Source organism: Odocoileus virginianus, chromosome 17 (assembly GCF_023699985.2).
Source record: "Odocoileus virginianus isolate 20LAN1187 ecotype Illinois chromosome 17, Ovbor_1.2, whole genome shotgun sequence".
NCBI lineage: Eukaryota > Metazoa > Chordata > Mammalia > Artiodactyla > Cervidae > Odocoileus > Odocoileus virginianus.
Window position 1 is genome coordinate 16,101,429 of NC_069690.1, and position 24,232 is coordinate 16,125,660.

Genomic DNA, 24,232 nt, shown 5'->3' on the forward strand with positions numbered 1-24,232 from the left:
AGGGCTGTAGTAGAGGGAGACAGGCTGCTCCGGGTCCCAGAGCACTCTCTGGTGGTGACACGCACACCTTAATTCACGCGAATCTCCTGCTGTTGTGCAGTGCACGCCCTGCACAACTGTACATGGCATTTCTGAGATGGTCTAATCTAACAGAGCGAGTGATCAGTCCTTCATCTGGCCTTTTCAGTTAATGATACTCAGAGGTAGACATTGGACTGAGGGATCTTCTTAGAAAGATGAAAATGCTCCCTGGGCTTAAAAAAAGAAAAACAGAGGAGGATGAAGAGGAAGGAAAGAAAGGGCAGGGCAGAGATGCTGTGTGGAGCTCAAAGGGCCACTTTCCAGCCTATGAAGCCGAAAGTGTGAGTCTGAGAAAGGGGCTGGGTGAGTCAGGACCCCCTAGAACCATGTCACCAGGACCCCAGCAGCACTGAAGTCCAGGGGAGAAACTGCCAGGAGCCCAGGACAGGAAAAGACAAGGATACTTATGCCAATAGCCTGCCCAGGGTTGGAGGGAGTAAAGAAAACCCAAGTCTCTGAGTGGGGTGGTGCACGGCCCAGGGCAGGCCCGGAGTGAGGGGCAAGCCAGGCTGTGTGCCTTCAAGCTCCCTCCTCTGGGTGAGGCCACCTCCCTGCCTGCATCCCTACGACACTTCCTCTCTCCCTGTTTCAACTGACAAATCACACACCGAGGCAATTTGCTGAGAACACGCTGCCGTACTGACAGCACTCGCCCAAGAAATTGTGTCCGGATGAAGATGCGATGATAATGGTGTGTCGGTATGCACAGACACACTAAAGCTCTTCTGCCGAGGCAGCTCTTATCACTGGGGAGTGGAGGCTTGGCGTGAATCCTGCAGAGACTGGTACCTCCCCGTGATGCAGAGTCACTGCAGGCATGGGAGTCACAGTAACAAGGATGGAGAATGTTTTAGTCACCTGCGGCTGTTCCAGGGCCCTGAGCAAGGCACACCAGCTCACATTCGCCCACATGCACTCCTGTTGCTCTGCCAGAGGCTTCCCCTCCAGGCCAGGACTTTCTTTACCTCCGGGCCTTGGCCCGGGCAGGTCCCTGGACCCAGAACACCTTTCCCACACCAGATCTCTCTAATGAGCAACAGTCTTTCTAGACTCAGCTTACAGGTGACCACTGCCTCCATGAAGAATTTTCTGATTTCCGCCCCCACTCCAAGTTGGTCTGGCCATGCCCGTCTCAGTACCCTCACAATTCCTGTACGTTGTGACTCCATTTCAGCATTTGCTTCGCTAGGTGCATGCCTGTTCTTTCTAGATCGTAAGCCCCCAGGTCACAGGAACCAGGTCTTATTCATCTTTGTAGCCTCAATTCTTCCTACCTATGTTCCTGGGACAGATTAGGTGATAAAGAAATATTTATTGCACACTTGCAAAGTGGAAGAGTGAGTAGGTGGGTAGAAGGATGAATAGATGGATGATGGATGGATGGATGGAAAGTAGATGAATGGATGGATGGAGGGTGTGGATGGATGAATGGGAGTTGGTAGATGGATGAAAGGATGGAGGGAGGGAGGGAGGGATGGGTGGATGAATGGGGAGTTGGTGGATTGATGAATGGATGGGATGGATGGAAGGATGGAGGCATGAATGGAGGGTGGATGGATGGATGGATGGATGGGTGAATGAATAGATGGGTGGAGGGAGGGATGAATGGAGGGTGGGTGGATGGATGAAAGTAATAACAAAAACATGGTATTTTTATGAAAATAAAACCACAGAGACTGTCTTCCCCATGACACCAAAGCTGGAAGAATCCCTGGAGAGCTTCAGAGGCATTTCTAGAGCCAGCAAAGCCCAAGGTGAAACTCATGTTAGAATGAGGCAAGCTATAGTCTTTTTTTAAAAATCCTTTCTTTTTTGAGTAAACAATTCACATTTTTTTTTTGCTCTTATCACATTCTCTCCCACTCACAGACATTTTTGCAATGGATGTAACCTCATTATTTTATTATTAGTCATAAACCATGGGTAATTCACTTTTTAAATGGACTTTGTTGCTTGCTGAAGTGCTGCATCAGCTACTCCTATGACTAAGTTTCCAGCCAGCACAACAAGGAGCTCTGGGTGTGACCCCACTGCAGGTCCGGGGGTGTTGCTCTATTCTACTGCGTGAATCCTCCTGTGGTCCAAAGGATCTGAATGCCAGTCAAGGATTTTCCTGCACAAGAAGGCAGGTTGTGGTTACCATTCTCGCAGGGAAGTCACATTCTGTATTTTATAAGGCACATCGAAGTCTTACTCAATCTATGTGAATATTTAACAGCATGTAGTTTGATGGTTTCTACAGATGAAGCTTCCCGAAAATACAACATTTCCTCTCGGTTGTGATTTCACATCTGTGATCGATTGGTGATGTCTGCCAGACACCAGGGTTGGGGGGGCGGGTACAGTCACGTGCTTTGCCTTATAGACTACACCCTATACCATACTACACATGGGGGTTATCTACTCCCAGATGCTGCAGGTGAAAAGCTGTGTCCCCTAGAGGACAGTGGGGTAACAGCACAGCCAAGGTCAGGCTGTCTCCTGAGCGCCTTTCAGGAGCCTTGCAGACGGACAGACCTGAATTTGACTCCTGCCTCTCATTTCTCAGCTGTGTGGTGTTGGGCAAGTTACTGAAGTGTGCTCATCTGTAAAATGGGGAGGATAATGTTTACATGGCAGAGTTGTCGTGAGGGCTAAACTGTTCAGTGAACCTATGCGATATTTCCCATGTCTGTGTTGCACAAAGGGGACCTGAGAGCAGGCTCTTGTCCAACACCAGGAAATGAATTGTCCAGGGAGACACATGTGGTGTCAGATCAAGAGACTTTCCTGGGAAGGGGAACCCAGGTGGAGCGCAGCGGGGTAAAGGAACCCAGGAGGACTGCTCTGCCACCTGGCTCACAGTCTCAGGTTTTATGGTGATGGGATTAGTTTCCAGGTTGTCTCTGGCCAGTCACTCTGACTCAGGGTCCTTCCTGCTGGCACACACATCACCCAGCCAAGATGGATTCCAGCAAGGAGGATTCTGGGAGGTCGGTAGGACATGTGGCATCTCCTTTTGACCTTTCCTGAATTCTTCCAGTTGGTGGTGGCTTGTTAGTTCAGTGTTCCTTACCAGGACCTCCTGTTGTAAAATAACTCATGCAAATGGTTACTATGGTGCCTGGCAAGGGTGTGCAGTTTCAGTCAGTATTTCCCCTATCACTGGAATCTGAAGAACCCATGTTCCCATCCCCAAATCTCTGCCACAGTCTCCACCCATCCATCTACACACACACACACACACGCACCCAGTAATTGGCTCTGCTTCCTGTGGACCCCACCCACTGCAGTATAAGGCAAGGCAAGATAAGTAGTGATGAACGTGTAAATGGTTGTGTTCTAACTCCAGCTCTGTCTCCTACTATTCATGACCATAGGTCTCTTTTCCACTCCAGTCTCCCCAGATATATTGATACAATGGAGATCATAAAAGTACCGACACCACAAGGTTGTTGTAAGGATTTGAAGAGTCAGTCCAAGTAAGTTAGTGAGGGTTCAATAAATATCAGCAATGTCTATATCATCAATTAGTCTACTGTGGGTCTTCAGGACTAGAAGTTCTTACTCACGAACGGTCCTTGTGAAGACTGAAAGAGACACTGTTCTTCTTAAGTACCTACGTGGGGTCTCCAGCTGGGAGGGGTCATTGCTGCTCAGTCTCCCTGCGGTGACTTTGACTTCTTCCTGATGCCACCTCTCCTGCTTTGACCTTAGGGGTTGAGCTGTCACTAGAGCCGCGGGGACAGATGGCAGGGATGCCTCACTGCTTCTGTGCTGCCTACAAGGACCTGTTTCCCCTGAGACATCAGAGCTGCCTGTTACTGACTGATGGGTGGATTAGATTTTCGTATTTGATTTGATTTTAGTATTGTTTAAAAGGAGCACAACATAATCATTTGTGAACACACTTAAATCACTCAGTGGGATGAAATAAAAACATCAAACCAAAAATCACAGCTCAGAAAGCAAGCAGGCTCTGATTTCCCCTTCCATCTGGCTGGGCCAGGGGAAGTTTGCTGTTGCAGTGGAAGGTGGGAGAGCACAGGAAGGACCAAGGGGGACCTGATGAGTCTCAGCCACCAAAGACTTAAGGCCCCAAACATCACAGATGGAACGGAGCTTCCCAGGTAAAGAATCCCCCTGCCAGTGCAAGAGATGCCCAGAGATGCAGGTTCAATCCCTGGGTCGGGAAGATCCCTTGGAGTAGGAAATGGCAACCCACTCCAGTATTCTTGCTAAAAAATTCCATGGACAGAGGAGCCTATTGGGCTACAGTTCAAGGAGCCGCTAAGAGTTGGACATGACTGAGCACACACGCATCGCCCCGTAAGAGATGGAAGAGAGAAGCCCAGAGAGGTGGAGTGACAGGCTCAAGGTCACACAGGAAAACCTGCCATCAGCCCAGGACTCAGATGTGATTCGATGCTGAGCCCACCTCAATGTAGGGCTCATGGGGACCAGCATGAAGGACCCTCTGCTCCAGCTGGATTGGAAGAGGGCAGCCCCGTGCACTTGTCCTCTGACCTGTTGCTGGGAGAAAGCAGGATGGTGCAGTTCATTCATTCATTCACTCTTTCATTCATCCAATAAGTACCAAGCACCCACTATGTGCCAGGCCCTGTGTTAGAGGCCTGAGATCCAGTGAGGCAGGAAGGGATAAGACTGTGGCTGGAGAGGGGAGATGCCTATTAGGTCAGACACGTGGGACCAGCCACTTACTGACACCTTGAATGAAGGACTTTCGTGAGCACTTCCCAAACCTAAGACTCAACAAACTCGGAAAGTACTGCAAGCGAAGCTCTTTCCACCTGTTGTCTCACTTTACCCTCAGGGAAGCCCTGCTCCTCACAGGACTTTAGCTCTGTTTTGCAGAGAAGGAAGCTGAGGCCCAGAGTAGTTAGGTGACTTCACCCAGGGGTGATGGCGCCTTGTTCTTCCCCCTTTCCCCGAGCTGTGTGGGCTTGGGGAGCAGGAAGGGAATAGGTCTCAGGGATCTGGGAACACGCCTTCAGGTGGTGGCAGGAGGGGTCTGTGGCAAACAGGAGCCCCTGGAGAGAGATACCCCGTTCCACCCATCCCTCTAGCCCCAGCGCCCAGCCCGGTACCTGGCATAATGTAGGAGTTAATGAAGAGCTTGTTCAACTGTGCTGGACCACTGGGCTTTGGTGGTCAACAAAAGCCCCTCTGAGCCTTTGTTAACAGCCCAAACTGTACCCTGACGCCTCTTCCCTGCACCCCAAGGACAGCCCCCTCAGGCCGAGCACTTCTTCATCCACAGGAGTGAGCTGAACACTCCTGCCGACCATGTTCTCTGCAAAACAGCTCACAGAAGGGATCTTTCCCTTCACTCTCAAGGCAGTTCTTCCCAGACTGATGGCTTCCCGCTGGCTCTGAGCCAGGATCCCTCTGGCCTCTCCTTGATCAGTTTCCCCAACACCCAAATGGAAGAAAACACCTTCTGAGCCAAATACTCAGACCCAGTTGATCATCTGAGAGCAGCCCACCCACTGCCCACCCTTTATCCAGGTTTGTATCAAGTGAGACACAGAGGCTCAAAACCTGGAAGATTCTGGAGGTGTTTTAGCAGCTCTCTGGTCCATATGCCTTGCTTTATGGAGCAGGAAAGTGAGGCTCACAGGTTACCATTCCTGCCTGGGGAACCACATAAGTCACTGGAATCTCACTGGGTGTTTAAACTCTGCACTGTAAGCCTGGGCATTCCTGTGAGATGCTTGGGGGTCACTGCAAGGACTAGGAGACTGAGTATGAGACTCTGGGCTCCCCGTCCCCCACCTGCACCCACAGCAGCTCTCCTTTGCTTATTTATTATATTGGTGTTCATGTCATATTTGATTTGAAGGGAGGGAAAATTTTATGGCTTTTGAAAGTTAGGAGTTTTGCAGTCTGAAAGACCTGGAATCAATGTAATCTGTGACCGAGGGAAATGGGGCATAACCTGACTGAGCCTCAGTTTCTTCATCTGTTTAATGGGGATAACAATATAAACCTTGCTGCTCGATGAAAAGATAAAATGAGAAAACTCAAAAGGGCCAGCACAGAGCCTAACACGTGGATTGCACCCGATAACGGGGCTTCGCTTCTTCCTAAAAGCCCCAGCAATGCTCCTCTCACAGTGCTACCCGCTACGTTTCATTTCTTGCACAACCACGAAGAAACGGTCAAAACCACAGCATGCTAGCTTCCCAGTTAATCAAACGTTGATAGAGATCCCAGAGAGACTTCAGAAGTAACAGAAAATAAATGTGCATCACGAGTCATCAGGGTGTGTTTCTGTGTTTCCGGTCACAGCACACCAGGGGTCTCTGTTGCCAGGTCACTGCACACAGTGAGACAGAGACCAGGAAAGGAGATAAGACGCCAACAGCATCTTCAGTTTATTCAGCATCTGTTATTCACAAGACACTCTTGGAGATGTTTCCTGTTACTACAGAACAAAGCAGAAAAAAATCCTAATATTTGGCTTTAGAATTCCACCCAGGGAGGAAAGTGCCTTTCCTTGAGACTCCATAGGAGAGGATGTTGCCATGTACCAAGATGTCAAAGGATGATGCAGCTCCTTAAGTATATGTGGGTTCTGCTTCTGGAAAGGATGGCAAAGCAGATGAGGAGAGAGAGAAGGAAGGGAAGGAGGAACATGGAGAGGGGCTGGGCTTAGGCAAGAAGAAGAGGCTTTGCTCTGATGTAGACCCTCCTCCAACTCTGACATCTTCCGTATAATCTAATGCCCTGGGTGAATGGGCTTTCATGAAAATAAATGAGGGACTAGTTTTGCATCCCATCCATATGATCCAGAAGAGACCAGAAGACATCAGCCAATGGTGACAGCTGACTTACGCATACCTTGTGTTCAAAACCCAGAGTGTCCCTCTGAAGTAGTTAATATCTCAGGGTGTTTCTTGTGCAGAAAGGGGAAGTCCCCCACTAAGCAAATGGCAGAGTTAGGATTCCAACCCAGCTGGGTCTGAGCACGTTCTCCTAAGATGGGTCCTCCCAGCAGACAGGGAACCAGGATCTCAGCCAGGTGGGCTAACGAGGAAGAAGGAGAAGCCAAACAGGTCAGAACAAAGACCCCGACCCAGCCCTGGGAAGGAACCGGCAAGGGAATTCCAGAGTCTAAAGGGATTGGGTCCAGGTAATCATTGTGGCCAGTGCCTAAATCAAAAGGCCAAGTGGCTGACACAACAAAAGAGTCAGATGGGTACCAGCTAAGCTCAGTGGGCATATCTCCCTGTCTCCCGCCTCCTGTCTCTCTCCTCTGGTCTTTCCTACCCTTTCCAGTAGCAGGAGGAACATATTAATATACAGCCTCATCATTGTCCCAGCATCCTCCCTAAAGGAGCATCCTAGCCAAGGCCTTAGAGTGTGGGCTGCAGACACAAGGAAAAGGCCAAGGGAGCTTAGCAACTGGTGGCTCAGAAAACAATAAAGAATCTGCCTACAATGCAGGAGACCCAGGTTCAATCCCTGGGGTGGGAAGATCCCCTGGAGAAGGAAATGGCAATCCACTCCAGTATTCTTGCCTGGAGAATCCCTTGGACAGAGGAGCCTCGGGGCTGCAGTCCATGCGTGTGCAAAAAGTCGGACGCGACTGAGCGACTGGCTGACTCCCTGCAGGCATCTCTGACTACGGGCAGCTAGGCTGACTGCAGCGCCACCTGCTGGCACACCTCGGAATCTGCGGGCAGGGAGAGGCTGGGGAAGCCTGCCGCTGAGGAATAGCATAGGCTATCCCGGCACAGGGAGGGTGCAAACACCAGTTTCTCTCTATAAAATGAAAACGTCTGCGGAGAGAAGCCTCAAGACAGTGGAGCAATGAGAGGCAAGCACCAGGGTATTCTATCGTAAAAGTTCTGAGATCTTGGCTTAGCTCATAAATATAAGCAATTGTGTAAAGCCACTGGTTGGTTCCATGGCACAGGGCGGGGAGGGGGAGGGATGGGAAAGCCAAGGATGGATGAGTTGTCAAGTAAAGGCAGAAACACTTTAAGACTCAATCCTGAGCATCTCTCCTCTATCCCTGAGCTGGCTCATCCACCCAACAGCTTAAAGATCCACCAGAGCCCTCCCCCCATTCACATCCCCCCCCCCCCCCCCCCCCGATCTCCGTCCCCAGCTTCAGACCCCTAGATCAGCTGTCTGAGTACCATCTTGACTTGGATGTCTGCATTGACAGGAGCCCATATCATAATAAACCCAACGAAAGATAACTTGAGCCAAAAAAGGATGGAGATTTGCTGGTCTGTAAAACCAGACTGTAAGGACAGCAGAGATGGAGCTGGTCTATTTGTTGAAGGAACGAAAGGGCAGAAAAACATGAAGGCATTTGTTAGGGGGAAGAAGATAGGAACTAAGTCTCGGTGAGTACCATGAGCTGCTGGGCATTTATCTCATTTAGACCAATGAGGAGGCTAAAAGCTGAGGCTGGAGAATGGGGGTTTCATCACTTATTCACAGTCACAGAGCTAGCCCGTGAAACAGTGGGATTCAAGGTTCTGTCTGACTTGTTCCACTGTCTCTAATTTTCAAATTAAAATTACAGATGTAGAAACAGACTCACAGACTTAAGAGAACGATCTTATGGTTACCAGAGGGGAAGGGATAGTTAGGGAGTTTGGGATGGACATGTACACACTGCTATGTTTAAAATGATTAACCAACAGGTCTCAGGGTATAGCACAGGGAAATCTGTTCAATATTATGTGGCAACCAGCATGGGAGAGGAGTTTGAGGGAGAATATACATGTACGGCTGAGTCCTTTTGCTGTGTACCTGAAATTTTCACAATGCTGTTGATCTGTTATATGCCAATACAAAATAAAAAGTTTAAAAATAAATAAAATTAAATTAAAATAAAATTTATAAATTTTAGATGCACGGTCTGTGGCTAGGCATAAGGGCTTAAGAGATTTTTGAATCCCCAACTGTACCTGCAATGCCTGAATCACTCTCTTCCCATCCCAGCCAGGTAGCTGTATGGTTTTTGCTTGCACACCCTTCATGATGGGGAACTCACCCTCACGAGAGTGATTTTATTATTGAATCATAAGAGTAGTTTAGAATGTTGAGACAGAGTGTATCCTTCTTCAGCATTAAAGAAGGGAATGCATGGGCTGTGCCTACCACAGTGTCTGCAACATCAATCAATGTGGTCGCCCTCCCCACTTCCCTTAGTACAACTGTTCTTGTGTCTGTCTTTCCCTGGGGATTCCAGGAAACAAATCTAATTCTTCTTCCCTGAGACAGCCCTTCAGATATTTGAAGACAGTGCTTCAGGGTCCCCCTGAGGCTTTGCTTACCCAGGATAAACAGTCCAACCCACTTTCAGAGACCCGATGGTAAGCAAGAGTTGATGCTATACACACTGCAATTTTCCAGCTTCTGTGCCATGCGAGGCTTCAGAAAACGTGATGGGACAAATGATAAACCAGCCCCCACAGGGAAGCCACGGTATCTGGATCATGCGTGCATGCGTGCTCAGTCGTATCCGACTCTCTGCAATCTCATGGACTGTAGCCCGCCAGGCTCCTCTGTCCATGGAATTCTCCAGGAAAGACTACTGGAGTGGGTTGCCATTTCCTACTCCAGGGGATCTTCCCGACCCAAGGATCGAACCCGAGTCTCTTGCTTCTTCTAGATTGGCAGGAAGATTCTTGACTACTAGTGCCACCTGGAAGGCCCCAGGTCTGGATCATGACCTCAGAATAAAAAAAAGGGGGGGGGGGGATAGTGACTGACCCTGAACAAACCATGGCCCATCCACAGAGCTTCACCCACTACATTCTGGGTTCACCTACTGTGGGAAACCGTTTCAGAGGAAAAGTAAATGAGCCTCTCCCAAAATGATCTTACATCATTTTAGACCCTCAGCCTTGCCAAAAGTCATTATGAATTCTTCCCAAATCCAGTTTGTGTGCTTATGGATCCAATAGTGAGCAATGTGGGGACCCAGTCCATTCTAATCATACACTATCAAACGTACTTGTCAGTCCTCCCCATTTACAGATGGGGAAGCTGAGGTCCAGAGGAGAGCAGTGACTTATCCAAAGTTATACAGGAAATCTGAAAAATCCTGGTCTGCTCATGAACTCCAAAGAAAGATGAGAGAGTAGTGCAAATCTTCAGGGGAAAGGAAGAAGAAATGAGCTGTAGGAAAAAACAAAAAGAGAAAAGCTCTGAAAGGCCCTCTCTGGAGTGTTTTTCTCTCTCTTGTCAATTTCCTATAGAGACACAAAGACGATGTAATAGTATATATACAAGCAAGGTTGAAGTCAGAAAGTCCTAGGTCCACATGCCGACTCTGCCAGTGACTTTGTGCATGACCTTGGACAGGCTACTTAACCTTTCTTTTTATTTTTTCTCTTGTTTATTTATTTGACCATGCCGTGTGTCATGCGGGATCTTAGTTCCCCGGCCAGGAATCGAACCACACCTGCTGTAGTGGAAGCATGGAATGTTAACTACTGGAGTGCCAGGGAAGTCCCTATTAACCTTTCTTAGACTCAGCTTCCTCCCAAATAAAATTATAACGGGAACATCTCCCTCAAAGGAATCCCGTAAGCCTTAAAATAAAATACATAAAGAGATTTTTGGTTCTCAGTTATGGTGGAGCAACTTATACAAGGCTAACTAACCCTCCTGAAACTAATGATTATAAACTCTGGCCAAAAGATTTCAAAAGCACTATTTGATGGGAGGGAGACTAAAAACAGGCCGGAACTGGCATGTTTATACAGACCTTGAAGGAAGGGAACCACCCTAGATGAAATACATATTTATCAATATTTATCGGATCGCTCCTTTGAGGACACATCAACTTCTAAGGGAATATTATAGATACAGCTCAAGCTGAAAGCAGTCATCCTGGAGTTAAAAAGTCTCAAGCCAGAGTTCAGGGCTGCCAGAAAAGCTAAAAATGGGGAGAAAAACCTTAGAAAGGAGGGAGGGGTCCACAGAGCCCTCCAATTTTTATCCCACTTCTCTGCTGCGGAGAAATGCAAGACAACAAATTGTGGAAGTGGGAAGATGCGGCTGGGGTAAAAGACTTTGAGAAGATCAGCATTTATAGGGAAGGTTATAAAAGGTAAGATAGGAGAACTGATTTTGGAGCCAGATGTTGAAGGCCTGGGAGGTCCCCGGAGTTTAGGCACTCACTCAGTAGCCGATCAGTTAATTGTTTTTTAATTGCATAAGTGAACGAAGGAGCCACTGGGTGTGTTCCGGCTGAAGCTCCAGGGCTGACTGCTGGCCCTCCTTCCTGCCTTGCAGCTCACATACCTGCCCCCGCCGTGGGGCGAGTGCCGGTCCTCCGAGATGGGGCTCGACTTCTTTCCCGTTTACAGCATCACCGCCTGTAGGATCGACTGTGAGACCCGCTACATCGTGGAGAACTGTAACTGCCGCATGGTTCACATGCCAGGTCAGTGCTGGGGAGGGAGGCCACAGGGCGCCGGGAACTGCCCGCGGCCTTCTTTGCATTTCTCACCCGACGGGATGCTCTTCACCCACTCCACGCTCTTCACCCACTCCACGAGGATGCCCAGGGACGCTGTTCTGGGAAGACAGTTATTTGATGTGCAGACATTTCGGGGGCAGATGGGAACACCCAGTCTGGCAACCACAGCAACGTCGTGGTCTGCAGAGTGGACAGAAGTTTGGAGAGCATTCCTCCCAGTGTCCAATATGTTTGCTAGTTGTCTGCTGTTCTTCCCTCCTAGAGCTAAGTGACCACATATCTGGATGCTTACAATTCTCCCATCATGGTGTGGTATACATTCAGACATCCAGATGTTTACTGCTTTCCTCCAGATATTTTCCCTTCTTGCATCCAAATGTCTAGCACTCTTTCAAGTCAGGCAAGAGTCCATCAGCCAGCGAATGGATGCGTGTGTCCTGACATTCCTGTTGTCAGACTAACAATGCGTGTAGCCATCACTAGGGGCAGTCAGCTTGTCACAGGCAGAAGGGGCTGGTGCTGACTGGGGCAGGAAGAGCCTGGTACTGCAGCGGAAGGAAGGACGACTGAGGCTACAATCAGTGGCCTTGGCTTCTAACTCAGCTCCCACCACGTGACGGCTGTGTGACCTGGCACAAGTTACTAAACGTCTCTGTTCTTACCTCCATCATCTTTAAAACACAAACGTTTGCTGTTAGGATAAAATTTAGCTAAATATAAAAATGCTTTGTTGGGAATTCCCTGGCAGCACAGTGGTTAGGATTCTGAGCTTCCACTGCAAGGGGGCCAGGCTTTGATCCTTGGTCAGGGAACCAAGATCCCACAGTTCAGCCAAAAAAAAGCAAAAATGCTTTGTCAATTGCAAACGTCAGTGGTGATTGGGGAGAAGGAATTGAGAGTACTGGTGACTGAAGACCTACTATGTGCAGGGAACTTTACTACTATATTTCATGGCTATTGTTTCATGATTATATCATAATCATAGTTAGTTTATCTAACTAAATCCTGACCTTGGACATTTAGCTCATTACCAATTGTTTTCTGTCATAACCAATGCTGAAATGAACATCCTTGGAGCTAAATTCTGAACAATTGCATTAGTAACCAGTAATTTCTCTCGTAATCTAAATTTAGGATTATCAATCTTTAAAATAGCCTCTGAGAAGCAGGCAAAAATAGAATGGAATAGAAGACAAAACAAAAAGAGAAACATATCAGTTAAATTCTTATTATTAGAAAAGAGGAACCATTTCAGTTCTTCAGCTCTTGGGGAAAAAATAAGAGGGTATTGTGGTGGACTTTGACATCTGTTGTTGTTCAGTCACTAAGCTGTGTCTGACTTTTGGCGGCCCCATGGGCTGCAGCACATCAGGCCTCCCTTGTCCCTCACCATCTCCCAGAGTTCACCCAAGTTCATGCCCATTGAATCAGTGATGCCATCCGACCATCTCATCCTCTGCCGTCCTCTTCTCCTCTTGCCTTCAACCTTTCCCAGCATCAGGGTCTTTTCCAATGAGTTGGCTTTGACTTTAGCACATGGGAAAAGAAAAAAAAAAAAAAACAGTTGCTGGATTTCTACAGAGACCAGAGAGAATCAAGCACTGGTAAATGCTACCTGGGCATCCCTGTGGCTCAGTGGTAAAGACTCTGCTGCCAATGCCGGAGATGCGGGCTCACTCCCTGGATCGGGAAGGTCACCTGGAGAGGCATTGGCAACCCACTCCAGTGTTCTTGCCTGGAGAATTCCATGGACAGAGGAGCCTGGCAGGCTACAGTCCATAGGGTCACAAGGAGTCAGACACGACTGAGAGACTAAACAACAGAAATGCTACCTGCCTGATGCTGAGACTGGGTCACCAGCCAGTGAGGTTTTCCCATGGAACCTGAGCCCAAGCCAGCGGAGAGATTTTAATCAGTCCCCACATGACACTGTTACTGGCATCTCCATTATAACATGGAATGAAGGGCACACAAAGGGGAGACTGACCAAGCAGCCTTCACTCACGGCAGCCTGCTGTGACAGAAAGAGCCCTAGGCTCGTGAGCACATGGACCTGGCTTCCAAGCCCACCTCCATCACTGCAGGCCTGGGAAAACAGGGTAGTTAAACCTTAACTCTCTCACCAATCACACAGACACAGTAGTTCCTATTTCCAAAGGTACCTAAGTGGGTTAAAGGGGATGATGCATGCCCAGAGCTTAGTAGGTACTTACCACTGCCTCCCCACTGTCAACACTCTCCTGTCACCTATATGAACCAGGCTGTCCAACCTGGGAGAAATTAGCTAGATGGTTCCCATTATCGCAGAGAGGATCACAGCCCAGTCTTCTGGTCCCCCACTACCCCTAGGGAGTCCTGATTGACAGCTGCCTTCTGACTGTCCACTGGTGAACTGCTACCCCTCCCAAGTACCCGGATGCAATCCCTTCCCCCGGCCCAAGGAGGGGAGGGGTTGCTGCCTGAATACCTCTCCCTGTCTTTCTTCTTTGCAGGGGATGCCCCTTTCTGTACCCCTGAGCAGCACAAGGAGTGTGCAGAGCCTGCCCTAGGTCAGTACCAGGGGCCCAATCGAATGATGGGGGTGGGGGCTGCGATTGAGACCTTGGAGACCTTCCAGGTGTGGGAGAGAGATGGGGGGAAAGGGGATGGGGAAGGGTGAGGGGGAAAGAGGCTAGACAGGGTGGCATCCCTGCAGGGACAGGAGAGGGAGATGGAGAGGAGGAAGGAGAGAAGGATGGGGGAGGGAACTGATGCTAGCGATGAGGGTGGAAACCCACCCAAGGAGCGAAAGGAGGCAGAGAGGTGGGGATAGAGAAGGAGTGAGTTTGCAGGGAGCAGAGAGCACTGAGGAATGCAGAGGAGCGGGCAGAGATGGAGAGAGGATGGACAGTGGGGACCGGTGGGCACGAAAGGAGCTTGGTGATACTTCCCAGCGCACACCCTGGAGCTTATTCCCAAGCATTGCTCCCTTGAGCCAGGAGAGGTGGGGTCAGGCAGAGGGGTGAGCCCCAGTGTCATTCCTCAGGGACACAGGGGAGGCAGGAGCACCCCCCACCCCTCCTCCTGAGTGTTTGCTGGTCCACCCCACCCCCCACCCCGCAACACCCCCCACCCCGGAAAACTTCCGGTGAGGGGGATCACACCAACAAGCTACAACCCCAGAGCGTGACCCACTCCACACGCCCGCCTCTCGGGGATCTGGGAAATGATTTACAGGCAAGACAAGCAGGGAGTATTTAAATCATCCAGACTCAAGCTTGCTCAGCAGTCGTACTTGCTGGATCTAAGTGGAGCAGTTCTGGACTCACGTGTCCAGATGCCTCCAGGAGAGCTGGCTGGAAAGAGGAGGGACTTCCGGTGGATGCAAAGACTCACTCTGTGTCCTCAACCAGCCGGCAGAGGAAGCGGGCGCCAGCTACGAGGGAGCCCCCGAGGGAAGACCAGGGAGCCTAGGGATTCAGACGCAGTGGCCTCCCACTCCTGCCTGCGATGAACAGCCCCCTCTGTAGATGAGATCTGACGCTGAGAGCAGAGAAGAAGGCCCTGGGATGATCAGAGGCCCAGGACTCCCTTGAAGCCCATGCTTCCAAAGTGGTGGCCATACTTAAAAAAGTTAACCTAACAGTAAAGGAAGCAGAAGGAACACAGAACCAAGAGTAACAGAAAAAGGACTTCCCTGGGGGTCCAGTGGTGAAGAATCCGCCTGCTAATGTGGAGGACTCGGGTTCCATCCCTGGTCCACATGCTGAGGAGCAACTAAGCCCCCGTGTGCCATAACTAACGAAGCCCGCTTGCTAGAGCCCGTGTTCCCCAACAAGAGACGCCACCCCAGTGAGAACCAGAGAGAAGCCCCTGCTCGCTGCAACTAGAGAAAAGCCCACACGGGGCAACAGAGACCCAGCAGAGCCAAAAATAATAAATAAAATCAAATTTTAAAACTCAACTGAAAGGGATGCAGAAATTATTCAGATAATAAAATTAGCTGACAAGTACATTAAAACAGTTATTTTATAAAAAAAAAAAAAGAGTAACATAGAAAGAGTAGGTGCTTTCTCAACTGTTCATATGCTCATCAACCTCGAGCAAAAGCCCAGCTCCCCTTCTCTCCACAGCCGCCCACCCCTCATTCACCCAGAGGGTGCCTCATTGCCTCCTCCCAGCTCACTTCTCTGCTGCAGGAACCCAGGAGCTGGCTACTCTGGGCCCAGAGGTCCCAGTCCCCTGCACCCAACTCAGCCCTGCCTTCCTCTCCCCTGCAGGTCTGCTGGCAGAAAAGGACAGTAATTACTGTCTCTGCAGGACCCCCTGCAACCTGACCCGCTACAACAAAGAGCTCTCCATGGTGAAGATCCCCAGCAAGACATCAGCCAAGTACCTCGAGAAGAAATTTAACAAATCAGAAAAATATATCTCGTAAGCTAAGTGGACAGGGTGGAGGCTGGTGGGGGGAGGAGGGACCAGGAAAAAAATGGGAAGGTGGGGGGATAGTCAAGGAAGAAGACAAAGGTAAGCAGTTAGTTCCATCTGGCAGATGTTAATTGAGCACCTGCTCTCGGCCAAGTTCTGTCCTCAGACTCAGAGTATGAAGACAAAGTGCATTAAGAAGCAGTGCCATCTTTCAGGAGCTTACAGACCGGTAGAGACAAATACAACACTAAAAGCTGTCCAGGCTGGTGCAGATAATAAAAGAGGTCATTGGCCGTACCTTGCATAGGGGTGCTGTCAAGGAAAGTTTAAGAGGTGTTTTTACACAATGCAGAGGAGTTTTTCAGGCAGATTTTGCATATTCTGTTCCCTCTGCCTAGAATGCTCTTCCTCTCACTCTTCACCCAACTGGTTCCTCGTTTCGCAGGGCTCCATTTAAATGTCATCTCTTTGGACCAAAAAATTGGGCCCCCTCCTGTCATTCTCTCGAAACACTCAGGTGTATTCCTTTATAATACTCGCCACTGTGTGTAATTCAATATTCGTGTGGCTGTTTCCTTCAATTACCTGCCTGCCCCTTGAGGGCACAAACCTTTCTTTTTTGTTCTCTGCTGTGGAGTGTCTGGCACGGAGTTGATGCTCAAAAAAAAATAATCTTTGAACAAAATAAATGAAAGGAAGACATAGGAGAAGAGGGTGTCACAAGAGTACAGCAAAAGGAAGCCGGGAGAGGTAGATGTGGGTCTTATAGGCTGAGCTGGGTGGGAGTGGGAGTCAGGGAGTAGATTTGATGCTAAGAGGGTAGGGAGCCACAGAAGAGGTTCAGGCAGGCACGTGATAGGCTCACATCTGCATTTTAGATGACATGTTCTATGGTAGAACCTTCTAGAAATGTTCTATCTCCATGATGTCCTACGTGGTGGCCACTGGCCACCTGTGACTATTGAGCATTTTAAAGGCAGCCTGGCTGATGGAGGCACGGGATGCTAATTCTGTGTTATGTGGGTTAGTTGAGAGGTCTTAGGAAGACCCAGTTAAGAGGATGGATGGGCAGACAGGTGGGCGGAAGGGAGCCGGGTCGGAGGCAGTTACAATACACCAGGCGAGAGATGGCGGATGGCTCCTGGGTGAGCCCCGGTGGAGAGGGCTTCTCTCGCTCTTACCCACCCTCGGGTCTGCACACCGGACCGCCACCCCACCCTAGTCCACAGCAGCTCCTCTGGCCCCGAAGGCACATGATGGATGCAGGGTGTTAATTTCAACCTCTTCCAGCCTCTCCCTCCCACACGGTCACCAGCTCTCATCCTGGGATGGTGTGTGCCCCTTGAGGGCAAGCAGCACCAAGGCCATTCATGAGCAGCATCAAAGAATCAGGGTAACGGGATCGATAGGAGGGGCCAGGCCCCACAGCTGCAGACATTCTGCTGATGGTAACGGCTTCTCCCACCAAGATGTGTCTCATGAATACAGCTGCCCCAAAGAGCAGAAGGGAACTGAGGTGCTTCTGCCAGAAAACCCCACAGCCGGATGTAGGTTTGCTCCCTAAAAGCCCTCCCTGGCTCCTGCAGCTAACTTGGTGATGCTGGGGCAGGGCTCCCACCAGGAGAAGCTTGCCGTCAATCCCAGTAAGAACTGGGGGCCTCTCTAGGGTGAGCAGGGGAGGTAAGTTGGGGGCAGGCAAGCAAGCCTTGTTAAGTGAGTTCTGAGCTCACTTGCACATAAGGACCCAGGCAGACCCCCCAGGGCATAGGGACCTGGAGGCCTGGCAGGACTCCTGGAAAAGGGGGCAGAGAGAGGGTGGGTGAGCGATAAGGGGCCAAGGGGAAAGCTGACATACCCCTCCAGGCCCATGAAGAGCACTGGGCTGGGAGTCACGACTTCCAGGTTCAAGCCCCAGCTCTGTGACTAACCAGCTCTAACATGGAGCCCATTGTCTCACGTACCCGGGCCTCTGTTTCCCTTTCTGTCCATGGGAAAATTGTATGATATGATCCCTGTGGGTCCTGATGATTCTCACCACATGTGACACTGAACCTTTCCCCCACAGAGAAAACATCCTCGTTCTGGATATATTTTTTGAAGCTCTCAATTATGAGACCATCGAACAGAAGAAGGCGTATGAAGTCGCTGCCTTACTTGGTAAGTCAGAGTGTCCGTTACACAAATGTCCACATCTCAGGGGGATGGACAGGGTCTCAAAGAGTTGGACACGACTGAAGCAACTTAGCACACATGCATGCATGCAGGGTAACATGGGGCTTCCCAGCTGGCTCAGACGGTAAAGAAAGGGGGTTTTGCCCATGATGCAGGAGATGCGAGTTCGATCCCTGGGTCAGGAGGATCCCCTGGAGAAGGAAATGGCAACCCACTCCAGTATGCTGGCCTGGAAGATCCCACGGACAAAGGAGCCTGGTGGGCTACAGTCAACGGGGTCACAGAGTCGGTCACCACTGAGCAACTAAGTACACAAGAGGGTGGGAGGAAGGGGGGGTGGGCAGGTGGCGGCCAGATGGTGACTCTAAAAGAGTCCAGCCTTTTCATTCACTAATTGCTCCCTCTTCCCTCGCACTGCTCCTGCCCCAGAGTGGGAAGCACTGCATGCGGCGGTGTTAGGCCCAGTTCATTCCCTGGTCTAATCTCAGTTTCCCCATTGACACAATGAGGCAGGTGAGCCAGCCATTCTCTCCGGACCCTTCCAGCACTGCCCTCTCAGATTCCACAGCCTTCTGCCCCCTGATTGGAGTCAGAGCCCTGGGGCTGTGGCGGATAGGTGCAGCGGGGCTGAGCTATGAATGCTCCCAGGGAGCAGACACCACAAGGGTCCCACCCATGGAGGCCCCACCTGGAAAGCAATGTTGCCATGTTGAGAAGGCCAATTGCCCCTGGACTGAGAGCTCTTTGTCAAACCCTAAAGAAGGGCCACATAGTCCCAGAAATCTACAAACCTGATGGCCACCCTACCTTAGTTCACATCAGCTCCTCTGCCCGCGAAGGCACACGGTGGATGCCAGATGTTCATTTCAACCCCGCCCCAGCCCAGCTTAAATCTAACAAGATCCCTTAGGGGGCACAGTTAAAAGACCTACCCTGAACCCATCCCCCCAGCTCCCACTCACTCTCAAGAAAGGATCCGATGTCTGTGGCTTCAAGGAAAAATAACTCTTGTTGTCTCTGTGAACCGAACTAGGTGAGCGAGGCATCCTGAGTGGGGGGGCACGGGAGATAGACACCTTCTACCTGGAAGTTCAAGGGGAGCACAAGTCAGGGACTACTGCACACCAGCCCGGAGTGTGTGGACAGGTGGCTTCACTTCACTGAACCTCAGGTCCCCCATCTGTAGAATGGATCTAATAAAACCCTCCGTGAGTTTGCCATGATGGTGAAATGTGATCAAGTCCCAGCCCACAGAAGGCCCATAAACAGTGGTTTCTGGCATCCAGACAGACACTCTCCTAGGAAGCGGCGGACACCGCAGGGTCCCCACTGGGCTACGGTGGTCATCACTAAGAGCCCTGGAGACGGTTGTGGCCAGAGAGGGACTGTGCTAAGAGACTCACGGCCTGGTCTGGGGCTAAAGCCCCGCCCCTGTCACCGAGGACATACCTCCTTCCCTCTGCTCCCCTCCCCCACACGCAAGTGCGCTAGTGCGCACGCACGCTCTCTCACACGCCAGCCGCGGAAAATCGCGCTGCCATATGTACCTCTCGCGAGAAGAGTGAGTGCGGCTTGCAAGCCCTGAGTCAGGAAGTCCACACTGGCCCCTGTCTCCCCGCCCTGTGGCCCGCGTTCCCTTCACTCAGAGAGCACGCCTCACTCCAGCGTACACACAGGCACCAGGGCGATACACACACACCAGTGCACACCTGCACAGACCCACGTGCAAACCACGCAACTCCAGAGACACGTAGATGCACACATGCCTACATATCTATACCTGCCATAGACAAGCACGCTCACACCTGCTCCGTGCCCACCCCCACAAAGCCACCCTTAGACACACTCCTGTGCCACCTATATAAAGCCATTGGTGGCCAGATGTAAGGCCTGCTTCTGTCCCGAACATGCACACACAATGCACCCTGGCACGCCCTCCACACTCCGCCACACGGCTCACACATACAGCCACCCCCCACAGGCACGTGCATGCGTATACACTCCCCAGTGAGCCTCCATCAAGGACATTAGAGGGGGTGGGGGGAGTGGGAAGGAAGGGGGACACCAAGTCCCCCCTGGGAAGAGCCCCCTTCCCACCATCACAGCTTGCTCACCTGGGGATGTCCTTGCTGGGCTTCTCCCAGCCATAATCAGGGAGGAGTGGGCAAGTGTGCTCATCAGAAAGTTCTCGGACCAAGAGGTCAGCCTGGAATCTCCAGGAGATGGTACACCCACCCCCAACAGTGCCCCCCACTCCCAGCGCTCTTCCTAGCCCAACAGCTCACAGTCCTAGGGGTCATAGCTGAAAGGGCTTCACTGTTCATCTCCGACCCTCCCCCAACCACCTCCACCACCAAATGTTCCTGGTAGGCGAAGCTGTTGAGAAGGTCAGGGCTTGTCAAAGCCACACAGCCAGCTGGTGGCCGCCCTCCGTATTCACAGCCTCAGAGCCCTGTGCTCCAACACACTGCCTCTGGAGCAGAGCGTTTGGGGACTTTCAGGGCATCAGAACCCCCTTAAGAATCTGATAACAGCTTCTGAAATACGGACTCTCCAGCTACAAATGCCCAGATACCCACACGTAACGATTTGCATTCAATTCGAGGAGTCTCCAAGCATTGGAAGGTCCCACAGAAGAGTGGTTCTCAAACTCTGGTGGGCTGGAGAACCACGTGGGAATGTAAAAATCCTGACCTCCAGTCCCCAGTCCCGGAGACTCTGATTGCATAGGTCCCAGGGCTTCCCTGGTGGCTCAGGTGGTAAAGAATCCACCTGCAATGCAGGAGACCTGGGTTCAGTCCCTGGGTTGGGAAGATCCCCTGGAGGAGGGCATGGCAACCCACTCCAGTATTTTTGCCTGGAGAATCCCCATGGACAGAGGAGCCTGGCGGGCTCCAGTCCATGAGGTCGCAATGAGTCAGACACGACTGAGCGACTAAGCGCAGCAGGTAGGTGCAGGCATCTATACTGATTACAAGTCTCCCAGGAGTTTGATACAAGGGGACCAGAAGACCCCTGGTCCACGGGGATCATGTACTCAGGACAAGAACCTGTACTCTAGAAGGAGACCAAAGGACTCCCCTTGTGGTAGGTGGTTAAGCATCTACCTGCCAATGCAAGGGTTCAATCCCTAGTCCTGGAAGATCACACATGGTGTGGAGCAGCTAAGCCTGTGCGCCGCAACTGCTGAGCCTGTGCTCTGGAGCCTGCGAGCTGCAACTGGTGAAGCTCATGCGCTTAGAGCCCGTGCTCCACAACAAGAAGAGCCACCGCAGTGAGCAGCCCGCACACCGCAGGGAAGAGTAGCCCTGCTCACCGCAACCAGGGAAAGCCTGCGCCTAGCAATGAAGGCCCAGCACAGCCAAAAATGATAAAAGTAAATAGACTGAACATTTACCTTTAGGGAGGGGAGACAGATGCTTCCAAGGACTTCATCCCAAGGGTGAGAGGGGCCTCAAGACAGCCTCAAAGGCCCTGTCATAATTGGGGGGTGTCTCTTATGTGCCTGCTCCTGAGACCCCCACTCAGGACACTGACACAGGTCTCGGGCTAGACTGTGCCCTCGCCCGGGGCAGGGACCACACACGTCTCATCTGTTCCCAGCCCGGGAGCCAAGCCTGGCCCCAACAGTGTGGTTCCGAATGGAAATGAACCAGGCCGGCAGCCCGGGAGGTTCATTCCAGGCCCCTCAAGTAAGCATCCAGGCTAGTTCCCACCCCCCTGGGTGCTGAAACCCAGCAGCTCTCAGAGCAGCGCAGTGAGGGAGCGGCTTGTCCAGGGCCTGCCCTCCTGGCCCGGGGCCCTCTCAGAAAGCCTGCTTTCCGAGTTCTCCGTCCATTTGACCTTCCAGAAGCACTGTCAGGAAAGCCAAGTCTTGTCTTCTCTCTCTCTCTCTCCAGGTGATATTGGTGGTCAGATGGGATTGTTCATTGGTGCTAGTATCCTTACAATACTAGAGCTCTTTGATTATATTTATGAGGTAAGATGTGGGATTGCTTATGGGAGACTACCAGGTGCCCTCATCCTGCCCCGACGCCCAGAAACAGAACACGGAGCGGGGAGAGCTCGGCCTCCCTCCACCCAGGGCCGCCTTGCCCTCCCTGTGTGTGGACACTGTCTGTCCCCGCGCCCCAGGCACCGGGGAGGGGTGGGTGTGCGAGACGGAAGCCGCGGGCCTATCCCCAGGGCCGTCTACACCCGCACGCAGGGAGCCGGAGGGATGGGCAGGAGGGCATGAGCCAGTGCAGGGGCTGGCGCGGAGCCCCTGGGCCTCATGTGGGGCTTATGCATGGGTGTGTCTGCACCCACACACTCACACCACACACACGTATACCATACTCATACACAACATACACACACACACACACACACACACCCTCCACACACACGCCACACACACTCCACACACACACACACACACACACACACACACACACATCACTCCACATCCAGTCCACACCCACCACTCACATACACATGTTATACACACACACATCGCACACACTAATACCACACTCACATATAACATACACACACATATACCCCACACACTCCACACACACGTTCCACACACACATGTATACCACACACTCCACATACATATATTCCACACACTTGCACCACACACACACATACCACACACGCTTATACCATACCCGTACACAACATATACACACACACATACCGCACACACTCCACTCACACACACACTCCACATCCAGTCCACACACACAGCACTTGCATACACATGCTATACACACACACATCACACACTAATAACACACTCACATATAACATAGACACACACATGTACCCACACACTCCACACATACATGTGCCACGCACACTCCACATAAACTCCACGTACATGCCAGTCACATACACATACTATACACACATCATACAAATACCACACTCACATATAACATACATATGCATATACCCCACACACTCCACACATACATGTGCCACACACACATATACCACACACTCCACATACACATATTCCACACACACTTATACAACACTTACACACACTGCTCACAAATACATATGCCACAGGCACACAACATATACACACACACCATTTGCACACATGTGACATGCACATACATCATATACACTAATACCACACTAACATATAACAATACACATACATATACCCCACACACACACCACACACTGTACACACACATATTGCACGCACACTTACACCACACTCACACACTGCTCACAAACTCATACATCACATTAAACCACATACACTGTACACACACACCATTTGCACACACATACATCACACACTTATACCACACTCACACACAACATATACATACACATATACCACATACACACACATACACACATATCACACACATATACTACACACATACCATACTCACACCACATATGCACACACACTCCACATATGCACACACACACATATTACACTTATACCACACTCACACACTGCTCACAAATACACATACACCACACACACACACGCACACCACATGCACACACCTGCCCTCCAGGTGACCCACCACCGGATCAGCACCTTCTGGGCTCCAGGCAGGTTTAGGGGAGGAGCACTCCTGAGACGTCATCAATCCTGAGCAGGAAGAGTAGGGGCACTCCCCCGCTCTGGTTCAGGGAGCTGTCGCCCTCAGGAGGCAGCTGGGACAGAGCCTCTGAAAGCTTCTCACATGGCAAACAGCAGCTTCATGCACTGCGTGCTCCAGGGGCTCATCAGTCTTCCCACTGCATTCCTCCCAGCCCTGGGCTGGCTCCAGGGACTCCAGAATCCCCCAGGGAAGCCCGGAACCACCTGGGTCTCAGCCCAGCAGACGGGGCCTGCACAGCAGTGGCCTGCCTCCCGGAGGGGACCGGCAATGGCCAAAGGCCACCGGGGGTCACTGTGGGGAGCGGAGAGCTTGGGTGACCAGGGGCCTGTGGAGTGCCACACCCCACCTCTCAGCGTGGTGACTGTGTTCCCACGCTGGGTCCCACAGCCAGATTTTGTTCTGCCCTGTTTAATCATTTCTGTGCAAAGATGTACAAAGTTATAGAAATTGAATCACATCAGAAAACATATTTAATAACTCCTCTCTTATTGAG

At 51.0% G+C, this 24,232-nt stretch overlaps 1 protein-coding gene across 3 annotated transcripts in view; it reads left to right on the plus strand.

Moving 5' to 3' along the window:
- ASIC2 (acid sensing ion channel subunit 2) overlaps positions 1-24,232 on the plus strand; it is a 1,193,713-nt gene that overhangs the window by 1,165,516 nt on the left and 3,965 nt on the right. For 2 of the 3 annotated variants that reach the window (XM_070478700.1, XM_070478699.1), the window contains exons 4-8: positions 11,350-11,500; positions 14,029-14,085; positions 15,796-15,949; positions 18,009-18,100; positions 22,015-22,094. In XM_070478700.1, coding sequence (XP_070334801.1) covers positions 11,350-11,500; positions 14,029-14,085; positions 15,796-15,949; positions 18,009-18,100; positions 22,015-22,094 — 534 coding nt within the window. The remainder of the gene's footprint in view (positions 1-11,349; positions 11,501-14,028; positions 14,086-15,795; positions 15,950-18,008; positions 18,101-22,014; positions 22,095-24,232) is intronic. The other variant, XM_070478701.1, reaches the window with a different exon arrangement.